At 39.1% G+C, this 14,515-nt stretch overlaps 1 protein-coding gene and 1 pseudogene across 3 annotated transcripts; both read right to left on the bottom strand.

Annotated features, from left to right (window-relative positions):
- Positions 1–56: 56 nt before the first annotated feature.
- On the bottom strand, positions 57–4,248 carry LOC133009274 (5-hydroxyisourate hydrolase-like). 3 transcript variants are annotated; one of them, XM_061076720.1, is made up of 4 exons: positions 4,160–4,248; positions 2,898–3,080; positions 2,016–2,151; positions 57–1,705 (listed from the first exon to the last, which is right to left on the bottom strand). In XM_061076720.1, the coding sequence occupies exons 2-4, from the start codon at positions 3,029–3,031 to the stop codon at positions 1,616–1,618; spliced, it is 360 nt and encodes a 119-aa protein (XP_060932703.1). In that variant the 5' UTR covers positions 3,032–3,080; positions 4,160–4,248; the 3' UTR covers positions 57–1,615. The 3 variants fall into 3 exon arrangements, with proteins under 3 accessions (XP_060932703.1, XP_060932704.1, XP_060932705.1); XM_061076721.1 differs by having other exon boundaries at positions 2,898–3,034; XM_061076722.1 differs by having other exon boundaries at positions 2,898–3,101; positions 4,160–4,231.
- Positions 4,249–5,767: 1,519 nt separating this feature from the next.
- On the bottom strand, positions 5,768–6,324 carry LOC133009580 (lactose-binding lectin l-2-like; annotated as a pseudogene).
- Positions 6,325–14,515: the final 8,191 nt, after the last annotated feature.

Below are 14,515 nucleotides of genomic sequence, written 5' to 3'. Positions count from 1 at the left end.
AAGTCCTGAAGGCCGTCTCTGCACGTGCCTGTCTGAAATGATTGCGAGAATTCATGTTTTGTAGCAATCACAAATTTATTTTGAATCACAAAATACAGATTTACCACTATATAATATAGCTAACTGACATAATGTGCGTAAATCTATGTGTTTTGTTTAAATATGACTTTATTACAGTCAGGTATGAGATGGGCTAACACTGTGTGTCAGCCATACTACACCTTGGCTCTGATTGGCTGAGACAGAGACGTTTTCCAATGCTCTAACATGTAACTGTTACAAAAGCACGTGGTAACACTATTATCATTACATGTTTAAAAGTTATGGAAACTTCCACCACTGAAATACTCTATATTCATCTGCAAGATGTTCTCCATCCTCCAGCTTGTTTTTATGTGTGAAACCACACACACAGTCACATTAAAACAGGACTTAACATCACAGTTTATAGTTTGCTCCCGTGTTTTAAAAGTTGTATTTTAAGAAACCTCTTCCACTAGTTCTGTGTGTAAAACAATTATAAGAATTATTGTGCAGGGCCATATTATTCCAACACAGGGGAACTGTTAAGGATGCAATGTCTATTAATTGATTAATTGTTCAGAGCCTGAAAGAACAGAAGACAGTGCAAGTGTCATTTAAAAATTTCCTGAAGCCCATGTTAGCATTCATGGTTCTTTGTCTGACCAATAGTCCAAAATACATGATTTTTTTATATCAAAGAAAACAAGAGAACTGCCTTAATTCACAGAACAATGGTATAATTGATCTATAATTTGGCATTTTCTATATCAATCATCCAACCTGTCTATAACTTGTACGTCAACTGATCATCTTAGCCCCAGGGTTCTACTTGAGTCCTAGGTACACTTGGAGGAAATAACACAGCCGTGTGGAGTAAAGAGTCAACAATATATTTGTCATTACCTTAAATATTGAAATACTCCCCAGATAAATTACCATTTTAGTGATCAAATTGTATTTTCAGTGCCATGCTTTTAGACTGCAATATTGATGTGTCACTGTAATTTAAGTTGAACCATTATCCATGTATAATAAGAATAATCAGAAATTAGGAAAATTAAGTCACTAATCATTTCAGCTGTGGCAGATGCTTCACATATTTTTAATTAATGAAACTTTTAATATCAATAAGAAATTAATAAAATGTGACATTCCATCTATGTCCATGGCTGGGTCAGGGTGTTGAAGCTGCAGCCGCTTGTCTTCTGAGCTCTGCTTTGGAGCTATCAGTGCTCTGAGAGTTTTGGGAACAATCTGTCACTGAAGAAGGAAGATGTGTTGTTTGGTTTCCTGACTACAACAAAAATTCTAAAGATAAGTTCTACTCTGATGAATGAAATTAAAAAGCGTATTTCAGGGAATAGGAAAGCCGTCAACTGTAACGTTGGCTGTGTGTGTTGATGTTTCCATGTAAACATGGGCTTTGTTGGTAAAGTGTAGCCTACCAACTGCATAACTCTACTTTATTCACTTTTTTCTTTGTATGTATGTATGTATGATGTATGCTACAAGGCCATGACCTTGTTCTGTCTGCTGTTGTACACTTTTTTGCACTTGAGAGAGAAAATAGATAAAAAGTTAAATGTTCCCTTCAGCTTCCTCTATAGGTGCTGTAAGAGAACTGACTCATCAATAATGGGATGTGGAACCTCTGCTGCGGATCAGTGATGGTGAACACGACCTGAAAACATACAAAAAGGTACTGATAATAAAAATTGTAAATAAAAAGACACAGAATCACAGGACACATATTGAAAACGGCTTATGATAAGTGGATCTTCTGTGAGTTGTGTCTGTTCGTACACTGTTTGTACTAAAATTCACTTAATAATAATAATACATGTTATTTCTATAGCGCTTTTAAAAGGTACTCAAAGGCACTTAACATGGTAAAAACACGGTAAAAATAATAACAACGAGGTAACATTATAGCAGCACTTGATTATTTAACAATAACATATTGTTTATGCAAGTGAAATCCAGAAGCTCACCTCTACATACGGATAGAAGGAGGTCTGACCCAGACCCTCCCAGTATGAACCGGTCTCAAAGCGTAGCTTGTACATGCCGGAGATGAAAGCTTCAGCGCTGATGAGTCCTGGGCAGCGGCCATCTTCATTTGTTGTCCTAAAATCATTTAACTGCTCAGTCGTGAAGGTTGAATGAAACTCACAAACTCTAATTAAACAACGAAAAGCTTTGGCCTGCCTATATTCGTTCAAATTTGTATATTGACAAACAATACATACAATAATTAATAATGATATTTAACATCTTGAAACACAAGATTTAGTGTCCAAATCATTCCATTGCCCTGAGGACCATGAATTTCTGTACATCTACTGTGTTCTACAGATGATACATGCTGTCACTCAGAAGGTAAACAGTGACTGCTACTGTACATGCTGCTCAAAGAAAACTTATACAGCATTAAATTGAACATAAGGACCCCAAAAACGTTCTCTCTAGTAATGGATACCTTCTCATAATCATTTGAACGAACCCTTTCAAATGATGTCAATTTGATTGCTACAAAAATATATATTCTTTGCTACAAATATATGTGTAAATTTCCTTTAGTTCTTTTAATCAATTCTGGTATGTTTGGAGAATTTTGACTGAAATATGGAAAAACCAAGTGAGGTTTGGAGTTGTTCCTTATGGGATGCAGATATTACCTGGGGATGAACAGGATTTTTGCGGCGCTAACAGCCAAAACACTTCCCTGATCCTCACATAAAGTGATTGAGACATGCCCAGTTATATACTTTTCATAAGAACATTGACGATGAATTCAAATTTTTGATTAGAGGTTTAATTTGCTGTTTACTGTTCCCTTCAATTCAGTTTCAGCATCGCCGGTTCAACCCTACCCGACACTCAGCATGTTCCAAATCATCAGCTCGGAGTCCAGGAGATGCAGGCTGACTGCCATCTTGGCTGCAGGGATGCCATCTCCAGTGTTCAGCACATGAGTGGTCAGAGGGTTGGATGCTGCTGCTGCCATGAGCTGTCAGAGAGGTGTGGACAGGTCAGCCTCACCTGTATATCGCTTTCTGTCACACAAACAGTCACAACTGGATTCACATTGAAGTCAGTCAATGACGACATTTGATCGATTTCTCCGAACTGGATGATAGCAGCGTTTGCAGGAATGTGATTTAGTACATTTACATACACACTAATATTCCACTATCTGACAAAATGTTACAAGTCGTGTAATCAGCATATTTTCTATGATTACTATGAATTTATCTGTTGCACGTTTGTGGTCAGTGCTGTGTGTTTAGGTCTATGGTTACACCAAGCAACAAGACAACAGGGTCTGGGTTGGCATAGCCGGATGAATCTAAATTCAAACACTGTGTTGTGACTAAACTATTCAACAAAATGAGTTTCTTAATAAATCCCTGTTTTTTTTAAAGATGTAGCCCCCTAGATAAGAATTATAGGATCATCATTGTTTACATCTGTATCCACTGCTTAAATAGCCTCGTTGTTGAAGGGCATTAAGAGCTCTCACTCTATTTATAAAGTTTTTAAGTTCTGAAGTCCACATATCTACATTTTTACAAATCAAACATATGCCCATGAAGGAAAATGGAAAAGAGACAACATTTCTACTTTGCTGATAAACTAATACTATACAAAATTCACAATTACACATTTAAATCATGCTGTAGGAAATGATTCAATCTATTTCGAAACTTAAAAGAAAATCAATGGTTGACGAGTACATAAGCCCTGTGCTTCTCAGTCAAACAAACAAGTCCAAGGACTTTAACATTTGGCCCTTTACTTCCACTGACGTCCACCCAAAAATCTCATGATCCAGCATTTAGAATCGTCAATTATTGTTCTACTTTCCTATCTGTTCTGCATATGAAGAGGAAGATGGTTCTAAACTTAAAGACTGATCAACTCTGAACTTTTTGGTCCCTGCAGGAGAACTAGGCTGAGTAATAACAACTTGTATCTGTACAGATAAGGTAAGGAAAAAGACTATAATATACATTTATAGAGTATATACAGTCTATAATATACTGGTGAATAATAATAAAATGCCAATGCATCAAAGTGAAATAGAGAAACCCCAACATCTGAGTTTCAGTGTTTGTTGTGAGAGAAGACTCACCTCTGCAGTGTGCTCCTCTCTGCTGCAGCGAATTCAGTCACTCACCAAAACTCATCCAACCAGTTGCACAAGCCCACTGCTCAGAGACACTTACCCAGCATGCACTGCAAACAGGCCTCAAAGGTTGTCCTTCGTCAAATAAATCATTAAAACATGGGGGGCAGTTTTCCTTCAGTCCACAGCATGTGATTAACTGACTGATGATGATTAACTGATTTAATTAGGACTGTGTAAAATACAGTAAAGTTATTCTTTTATTATAGACCTTTCAAATAATTTAGCTTCTCAACAGCATTGCCGTTGTTTCAATAAACACCTCTACTGAGGGGGTTATGTTTTCATTGCTGTTTGTCTGCTGAACTGATTTTATTCAAACTTGAAAATGGTTGACAGTTGACGTATGAGCCAAAGAGGGCCCATTCACTTTAAGAGTAGATTCAATAAAGGCGTCGGATCAAGGAATATTTTTTCACTTTCTTTAACATTGCGGTGATGGGACCATTACTACTGTTGCAAATGCAAAGATATGCAGAAGCACAAACCAGCTAGCTAAAACTGCAACCCAAAACAACTCTAATTCATATATATCCCAATTTACATTTTAGGGTGGGTTTCATGCATGGCAGGGCTGTTTCTTATGACTGACAGTGTATCATTAGCTCAATAGATGAGCATCAGGGAGAATCTAGAAATAAAGCAAGACTACAAAGTGCTACTAAATTGTTAGTTTCAAACATTGGTAGTTTAAAGAAAAAAATAAAAAATTACTAACAATTTTTGAAACTAACAATTTAGTAGCACTTCAATTTTAAGTGCTACTAAATTGTTAGTTTCAAAAATTGTTAGTAATTTTTTATTTTTTTCTTTAAACTCTTTAGTCCTTATTTTGTATTTGACATTGAAACAGTCTCCTCCTTATTCCCACCTCCTCTCTCAAGTCATCAAGAGAAAGGCAGCTGCTCCTCTTTTTTTCGGGCTCGTCAGATAAATATAATTTCAACTTCGTCATGTTATGTGCAGTTTGCTTCCACCACCGACTCACTGATTTTCCAATAGCGTTTAAGTCAAATAAAAGTAGCCGTTTAGTTTCATGGTTCTTTATTCGAGTCATCCACTCCTGTCTGTCCTCTGTCTTCATTCACTCTCTCTACCCTCCTTTAATTTGACCCATCATCATCATCATCATCATCATCATCATCATCATCATCATCATCATCATCATCATCATCATCATCATCATCATCATCATCATCATCATCATCATCATCATCATCATCATCATCATCATCATCATCATCATCATCATCATCATCATCATCATCATCATCATCATCACCACCACCATCATCATCATCATCATCATCATCATCATCATCATCATCACCATTTTTTTTGTACTCAACACTAAATGTGTTTATTTGTCATTGATTTTAACAATAACATTGGAAATGATAAGATCAACAAACAACAAGTACCTGGCAACAGGTAAAAAAAAGTAAGAAGGTGAATGAGAACAGAGAAGTTTGTATTTGTATCTTTATTGCTGAGGATTATTTCATGTCAACAAGCATAAGGTGATCAGTGACCAGGTTAATTCAGACTTAACAATCACTGAGGACAGATTATTTGAGATGCACAAACAGAAGGATAATTTTCACTACAAAATACATCATTCCATTTCTTTTCGGTGTATAAATTGTTATGACCACAGTTTTGCCTTCCTTCATAGTTGTTTGGCTGTCCTGGGTACCAAAAGCTAAACTTCACTGCAGAACCATCAGACCACATCCAGCTGCCTTCTTTGTGGAGGTCGCTGAGTCCGATCCAGGTGAATCCTTCAGCATGATCGAAGTTCTTCATCAGTGCTTCGATGAAATTCTCTTCATCCAGACTGTGGATAGACACCAGGTTGGCTCCCTGTGACACACAGTAGAGCTCTGCATCAGCCCAGGTCATATGTGTGGACACGTACTAGTAGCAGCGGTTGTTGAAGCTGAACCAGAACATGGGACAGTTTCCACGCTGCAGCTTGACCTCAGGTCCATCTGAAGGAGACACAGCACCCAGGGTCAGGGCCAACAGAAGGAGGAGCAGGATCATGTTGGCGTCTCTCTCTCTCTCTGTCACAGGAGCAGGACGAGGGGTTGGAGATGATCTGCAGTGTTGGATGAGAATGAGAGTTTGAATTAGTGTTTCTCTGGAAACAAGGCAGAAAAACCAACAGCTCACCTGGATGTCACAGAAGTTTTCCCATGATTTATCAGTTAAACCTTTGGACAGCTTTAGAAAAGACGACACGAGGGCAGATATGTCACTTTGTGGTTGACTTCTTCTCATTCACAACAGGTAAACAACTGCCAAACACAAGTTGACACATCGACAATGTTATGATAACAAAGTCTTAAATGTGTCCTCTCTTGTATTGTGAACTTTGTGTTTTTTCCAACATGCAAACAGCATTGCTTTAATTTAACAGGACTTCACGCAGACATGACAGCAGCTAATAAGTCATTGAGCACAGCATCATCAGACTGCCCTTCTCCGCTGGCCACTGTCACAACCCACAGATAGTTTATAAATAAGGAAAAAACACTTTTAATGAAATACATGAAATAGAGTAGATCATATTTGGATCACTGCTGTGACTCCTAATGATCTCATAAAGGGGTTTAATTGTTATTAGTGCTATGAATAAACAGCATCTCCCCACTGCTTGGATCTCCCCAAAAAGAACTCTGATGGTTACATGCTGTCAATAAATACATAATGTTTTAATCATGATAGTCAACCAACGAGTGTGTATTAGAAGTATTTGCCCCAGAATCACACAACACTGTAAAAACACAATAAGAAAATTAAAGGCAGGAAAATTATTATTCACCAATTTTTAACAACAGTTTAGCTTTGGAACCTCCAGGAGAGCTCTGCTCTTTGTTTTCTATGTGCCTTGTATTTTATGTATATTTATTGCTCTATAACAGTGCCACAGTGGTGGGATGTAAAAAAGTACATTTACTTAGTTACTGTACTTAAGAACATTTTCCATGTGTCTGTACTTTAAGTAGATATATTTTTGTTTCTTTTCACTTTTACTCCACAACATATATCAGCCATTATCTGCACTTTCTACTAATGCGGGCCTTTTTTGCCAAACACGTGGTGCTCTGGGCAAGTTGTAATCTTGATAGGAACCTATAGTGGCCCAAGTGGTAAATAGTTAATATGGCCCAAAAAGTGCAAAACTAACCCTAACCCTAACCCTAACCTGCTATGATTCACTCCTCTGTGAAGAGTCCTGGTGTTCATTTGGACTATGTTTTCAAATTTGACAATCTGTTGTTAGTAGCTTCTTTCAGATCAGACTTATAGCTAAGGTAAAGGTCTATCTCTCACCTAAAGATGTAGAGAGGGTGACCCTCTTTACGTCTTATGCCTTCATAACTTCTCGACTTGATCCTGTAGCCCAGGGGTCTTCAATGTTTTTCAGGCCAAGGACCCCCAAACAGGTGGAGAGATGGAGCAGGGACCCCCTACTATGTATATTGTATAAAATTGTGTTTTAAATTACATACAAGTCTGTCATTGTATGCAAAGGGCTCGACAGCACTGGGCACCTTCAACACCTCTGGAGGGAAACAGCTGTAATATAGCTGTGTGAAGGTCCTGAACTGTCGCTCTCTTGCAGGAGTCAGGGAGTCGAGATGGACTGAGGTTTTTGGCTCGGACTATTCCCCTAGTGGCAGCTGGCGGGTCCTGTATAAACCTCCTGTGGAGAGACGGATGGCAGACATCCAGTGGAGAATTATACATGGAGCTCTAGCTACAAACAGCTACACCAGATACTTTTGACATTAAGTACATTTAATATGAGCTACTTTAAGACTTTTACTCAAGTCATTTTCTGACGGGTGACTTTTACTTTAACCGGAGTCACTTTCAGGTAAGATATCTGTACTTTAACTCAAGTATCGCTTTCAAGTACTTTATACACCACTGTTCAAAACTAAAAAGAGGACTCGCAGAAAGGACTCAAGTGAGTACCTGGTTGTTATTGGATTTGCACTGCATATGCCTGCGTTCATATACAATTATTCTTTCTATAAAATTAATAATATGTATGATTCTAGTCCTGTGTGTGGATCATATAGTTGTGATTAAAGGTGTGGGTGGGCCGCACAAATTTTTAGTTTTCAAATTGGGCCGCGGCATTCTTAAATTTGGGAATGGCTGATCTAGAGGAAGTAAAACTCTTAACAAAGTTTCTGAAGGTGAACCTGCGGAGGGATCGTTACCAGAACAGCCTGCTCCACCCCGGTCGACCAAGGCAGCCCGACCAACATCTGGACTTTTAGGGTCTCGTGCTGCCCCCCCGACGGCAAACACGCCACCGGATCTGCACATCTCCCGAGGCAGCTGGCAGGCAAGTGAGCGAGAGAGAGGTGCGTCGTGTGTAGAGGCGCACCTCCGCTGATCAACGGTAAGGAACCAGTTTTGAGAATATATGAAGTAGAGAGTACTTTTACAGCGAGTAAAAGTATCGAAGTATTTCTACTTCGCTACTTCCCACCACTGCTATTTACCACTTCGGCCACTATAGGTTCCTATCCAGATTAGAACTTGCTCAGAGCACCACATGCAAAAAAGGCCCACATTCGTAGAAAGTGCACATATTAGTTGATATATGTAATGGAGGAAAAGTGAGAAATAGACGAAAATAAATCCACTTAAAGTAAGGACACATGGAAAATGTTCTTAAGTACAGTAAGAAAGTAAATGTACTTTGTTACATCCAACCACTGTGGCACTGTTGTAGTGCAATAAATATGCATAAAATATTAAAACATAGAAAACAAAGAGCAGAGCTCTCCTGGACGTTCCAAAGCTCAACAGTTGTTAAAAATTTGTGAAGAATTATTTCCTCCCTTTAATTTCCTTATTGTCTTTTTAGAGTATTGGGTGATTCTGGGGTAAAAACTTCTGATACACACTCTTAGGTTGAGTATCATGATTAAATCATTATGTATTTATTGACAGCATATAACCATCAGAGTTCTTATTGGGGATATCCAAGCATTAGGGAGATGCTATTTATTCATAGAACTAATAACAATTAAACCACTTAATGAGATCATTAGGAGTCACAGCAAAGATCAAAATATGATCTATTCTATTTCATGAATATCATTAAAAGTACCTTTTCCTTATTTATAAACTATCTGTAGGTTGTGACAGTGTCCACTAGAAGGCAGAGGATGAGCAAGTCAGTCTGCTGTGCTCAGTCACTAATTAGCTGTTGTCATGTCTGCGGGAAGTCCTGTTTAATTAAAGCAATGCTGTTTGCATGTTGGAAAAAACACAAAGTTCACAATACAAGAGAGGACACATTTAAGACTTTGTAATCGTAACATTGTCGATGTGTCAACTTGTGTTTGGCAGTTGTTTACCTGGTGTGAATGAGAAGAAGTCAACCACAAAGTGACATATCTGCACTCGTGTCGTCTTTTCTAAAGCTGCATTTTACGAGATCAAAAGGTTGAACAGAAAAATCATGTGAAAACTTATGTGACATCCAGGTGAGCTGTTGGTTTTTCTGACTCGTTTCCAGAGAAAACACTTTTATCGGGCAGCTGTGTATAAAACAAAGTGTTTGCCAAGTGCCTTTGACCAATAATATCAAACCAACAGAGCAGACACCCTCTCTGAAGATTATAAAAGAACTCAGCCTGCCCACCTGTCATTCAAACTCTCATTCTCATCCAACTGTGCAGATCATCTCTAACCCCTCGTCCTGCTCCTGTGACAGAGAGAGAGAGACGCCAACATGATCCTGCTCCTCCTTCTGTTCGCCCTGACCCTGGGTGCTGTGTCTCCTTCAGATGGACCTGAGGTCAAGCTGCAGCGTGGAAACTGTCCCATGTTCTGGTTCAGCTTCAACAACCGCTGCTACAAGTACGTGTCCACAACGATGTACTGGGCTGATGCAGAGCTCTACTGTGTGATAGAGGGAGCCAACCTGGTGTCTATCCACAGTCTGGATGAAGAGAATTTTGTCAAAGCCCTGATCAAGAACTTTGATCATGCTGAAAGATACACCTGGATTCAAACTTGTGTACATCTGTGGTGGATCCAGATCAGCCGTTCGGACCACTACGACTCCTGATGGGGTGGAAACGACAGAAATGCCCAAAAGACACATTGCCTCTCTTCCCATCAAATTAATTGGACAACATGAGGATAGCAAAAATGAACACTTGAATTTTTCTGTGATGCTATCAATACATATTAAGGGAGTCGTGAATTTTTCAACCACAGTGTTTCCTGAAGCCCCAAAGATCTGACAAATCATCCGCTCATTTTAGGATGTGTGTCAAACACATCACTCTTGATGACTGAATGTGTTGCTCCTGAAACTACAAGGAATGTAATCTCTTTTCCTAGCACTGTGAATGTGTGCGTTGGCATATTAGCATTATGCATCTGATTGATATTTGACATATGTTCCTATCATTAGTTTGTCTTTCTTTTCTAAAAATTCTATTACTTCTGTGATAAATGTTTGTGTTGGTGTGGTGCATTCACCCTCTTGATGAGTGAGGTTTTCCTCACGATAGAGAGGCCCTGTGGTCGTCATATTTACTATTAACCATGACACACACACACGTGCACAGGCACAACTCTGCTCCACCTCGTCCACGGAGCAGAACAATGTGCTGAATGAGTTATTTATTGTAATATATTGTTTATTTATGTATTTTAAAGTTGACAAAATTGTTTATGTGCCTGAGGTTTAACACGTGCAAACACATCAGATATAAAAGGTGTGTGGGTTTTAAGCTTCACTGCTGTCATGTAAAAGTATGTGTTGTGCTTTATGGCCACTTGAGGGCAGCAGAGGAGCAAGATGATGTGATGTTTGAGAAAACCACAGGAGGTTGTATTCAGTATTTTGGGTTATAACTGTGTAAATATTTTTATGACTCTGTTTGCATGTTAAAAGAAAAACACAAAGTTCACAATGCAAGACAGGACACATTGAAGGCTTTGTACTATTGTAATATTGTCTATGTGTTCATATACGCCTACAGTTTTTATGTTATCACTTATCTGTTGTAAAAGGAAACAAAAAGTCAACAATGAAGCAATACATCTCCCCCTCGTGACCCCTCAGCCTTCAGATAGCTGGAGCTACACGTCTTTTCTAAAGCTTCGTTTTACTATGTGAACATTTTACTGAAAATGAATAAACTATAGGTTTTATGTGACATCCAGGTGAGCAGGTGGTTTATTTCACCTGTGTTCACTCACATTGTGCTTTTATATTACTGAAATGTCCAATGATATCAAACACCCTCTCTGAAGCTCCCAAAAAGAACATGGCTGAGGTGGGAATCTGTTTTAGAGGAATGTATTTGGTCCATTTTCTTTTCTTTTTTAACACTTACACGAAAAGAAACTCCATAGACAACACCAAAATATTCAGAACTCGGTGGATCCCTTGTGTTATTAAGTGTAAATCGACAGGTAGGTTGTAAACATTAATTTTGATGTCCTACTCCTTAAATCAGAAACCAGATTTGCACAGTTCTAAGGAACATGATTAAGTAAAAGAAAGAAAATCTTCTACTCAACTGGATCCATTGAAGACAGTGGTATCAAGCATTTTGGGCTTGTCAAATTAAAGCCAAGTGAGAAAATAAAAGGAAATGATGAATTTTTTATATTAAGATGTTTGAATCATCAATCTAAACTGCTGGAAAAACTATTTTTCTTACTTTTTTAGAAAATTTGTAGTATTTAACTGGATCTATTATGAAGCCTCCAACTGTATCAAAGTGAGTCAAGAATTTCCAAAGGAAAAGCACAGTACAAAGGTAGTGTTTTAAAATGGTTTACAGATTACAGTTAAATGTCAATTTGGTTCACCACATCTATCCAGAATTACCAGGACAGGAGGCTGAGATTTCAGAAATATACAATTTATTCAATAGGTGCAAATTATTTAAAAGACAGTGACATGTGCAAAGGTTGAAGGACTGGTCTGGACTTGATATAAATAACAGATTAAAAGGAGAGAAATGAAAGGCTCCAGACCCAATTATACAACGCTAAAACATCATGCATTAACACAAACACAGCAAACTTTAAAACACACTGCAAGCGATATAATGAAACAAAAGGACAAAAGAGGGTCTCTAGTTGATGGAGCCAATAACTCACTATTGTTCAAGTCATTACACCCGGAGTGCACAGTCCCAGTCAACCATATATATTGCACATTGCCATAAAACAAAACAAAATAAAATAAAACAAAGAAACCAATAATCAAACCAAATAACCAGAAAGAAACTAAAATTAAACAAGGCCAAATAATCTAAATGAAATCTAAAGTTGGGGTAAAACAGTGACCGTAACTATTCTGCTGAAAGCAGCCCTATAAAACAAACATGTTGTAGTTAAGGCTGATATATGCTACTCCGTTTTTTATGACGCGGACAGAAACGGACAGAGAAACGCCCTCTCCGAGCGCCTCGAAGAGCTTTTCATGCACCTCTGATTCTTCTAACTATCCGTGGATATTTCGGATAGCCTACGGACAGCCCTTGGCTGTGATTGGTCCGCGAACGACATCATTTCCGTAGGCTACAACGTCATTTCCGGACCTCAAACTTCCTGCTTCATTCCCTGTGTCACAACAAACCCAAACACAACTATGATTCTACGATTAATGTGACGTGTGTGTTAAGCCAGCGGAGTTGTCCGGCTGATGGTGGCTCGTTAGAGTACTGACGGCATGTGTGCACGGTCACATACGGTTATAACAAGCTTTCAAAATGGCGCTAGCGGGCTAGGCTAGCGGGCTAGCCACCATGCTAACTGCGGTGGTGACAGTGCAAAAACCCGCCGTGACGACTTTAATTCCACTTCAATCATGACACTGTTTCTACAATAGCGTCAGGTTAGAAGCAAACACTGGGTAGTAGTTAGTGTGCTGACTGTGTGGAAGCTGGGGGGAAGCTAGCTAGCTCCGTCTAGCTTCAAGCTACACGGAGCTTCAAGCTGTGGAATTAGCAACAGAGTTCGGAAACAAGACCTGGGAACCGCTGGGCTAAGAAACGATTACATCAGCATTTTGACCTGCTGGGTGTTACTTTATTTTATTTAGTTGCCATCGTAACCTACACTGTGTGTGAGGAAAAAGGGGAGTAAGTGAATAAACAGCGTGGACTTCTTCTGATTACTCGTGAGGTAGGCTTCTCCAAGCTTGTCTTCCGTTGCGCCACCTACTGTTCTGGCGGTGAATTGTTTTCAACACGGAGATGTATAAATGAAAAAGTGTCCGTCCGATCTGTCCGTTCGTCCGTCCGTAACGGATTCGTAGTAGCATAATGGAGCCTTTAGGTTACACAATTTAAACAAGTTTATCAAAATGTTTAAAAGCAGTTACAAACATAAAACATATCATTATATCGTACCTTTAATTAATTTAAATAAAGCAGGGACCGCGTGCATCCACGGCGGCACTGACACCGTCACACACACCCGCACAGAGACACGGCTGCACGCTGAGCTCGCAACAAACAATTCGCGTCCGTACCTGCTGCGCTCACGATGCACTTCCTCATACACACACTCAGGACCGGCAGTGGGGAGAGAGAGAGGGGGAGAGGGAGAGGGGGAGCGCTACGACGTCCCTAAATAAACTCTGCCGCTTCCCCGCAGCCTATGAGCATCGCCTTTCCCGTCAAGAAAATTTAACACATCCCGAACGGGGAAAACACCCCCACTAAAAGTATAAAACGTCACCAAGAATTGACCCCGTTACACAAAGATTAAAGTAAACTATCAGATCTATATGGCAGCTGATGATGCCCAGTGATCTCAGCAGCTTCCCAGAAAGGGCAAAGGGAACATTGAACTCATTCGTATTTAAATGGCACTGATATCAGATGGATCATTGACAGATAGATTGTCTTTTCTCATTGTGGTTTATCTGTTTGTTAGCTGGGTTTCGCAAGATGCTTCTTCACCAGTGTAATGTTTCGTGCCAACTCTGATTGGACCATGGACCACTCATTATTGATTACTTTAAAAGAAACAAAACACAGTGGCACTGACTGTTATGGTGCAATCAATAGTTATAAAATCTAAGAACATAGAAAAACAAAGAGCAGAGCTCTCCTGGACGTTCCAAAACTGAACAGTTGTTGATATTTAGTGAACAATTAGTTCCTCCTTTATTTCCTTATTGTCTTTTACAGTGTTGGGGGATTCGGGGGCAAACACTTCTGATACACGTTCGTTGGCAATGATCTTTGCACATTAGGAAAAAAACAAAGTTCACAATACAAGACAGGA

The sequence above is a fragment of the Limanda limanda genome, chromosome 8, assembly GCF_963576545.1.
Source record: "Limanda limanda chromosome 8, fLimLim1.1, whole genome shotgun sequence".
Classification (NCBI taxonomy): domain Eukaryota; kingdom Metazoa; phylum Chordata; class Actinopteri; order Pleuronectiformes; family Pleuronectidae; genus Limanda; species Limanda limanda.
Note: the sequence above shows the minus strand (reverse complement) of the source record. Positions and strands in the feature narration are given on the sequence as shown.

Coding starts and splice junctions, on each gene's coding strand:
- LOC133009274 (XM_061076720.1), bottom strand. CDS start 3,031: ATGGCAGCAGCAGCATCCAACCCTCTGACCACTCATGTGCTGAACACT. Junction 2,152..2,897: donor TGGAACATGCTGAGTGTCGG/GTAGGGTTGAAC, acceptor AAATGATTTTAG/GACAACAAATGAAGATGGCC. Junction 1,706..2,015: donor CCTTCTATCCGTATGTAGAG/GTGAGCTTCTGG, acceptor GTATGTTTTCAG/GTCGTGTTCACCATCACTGA.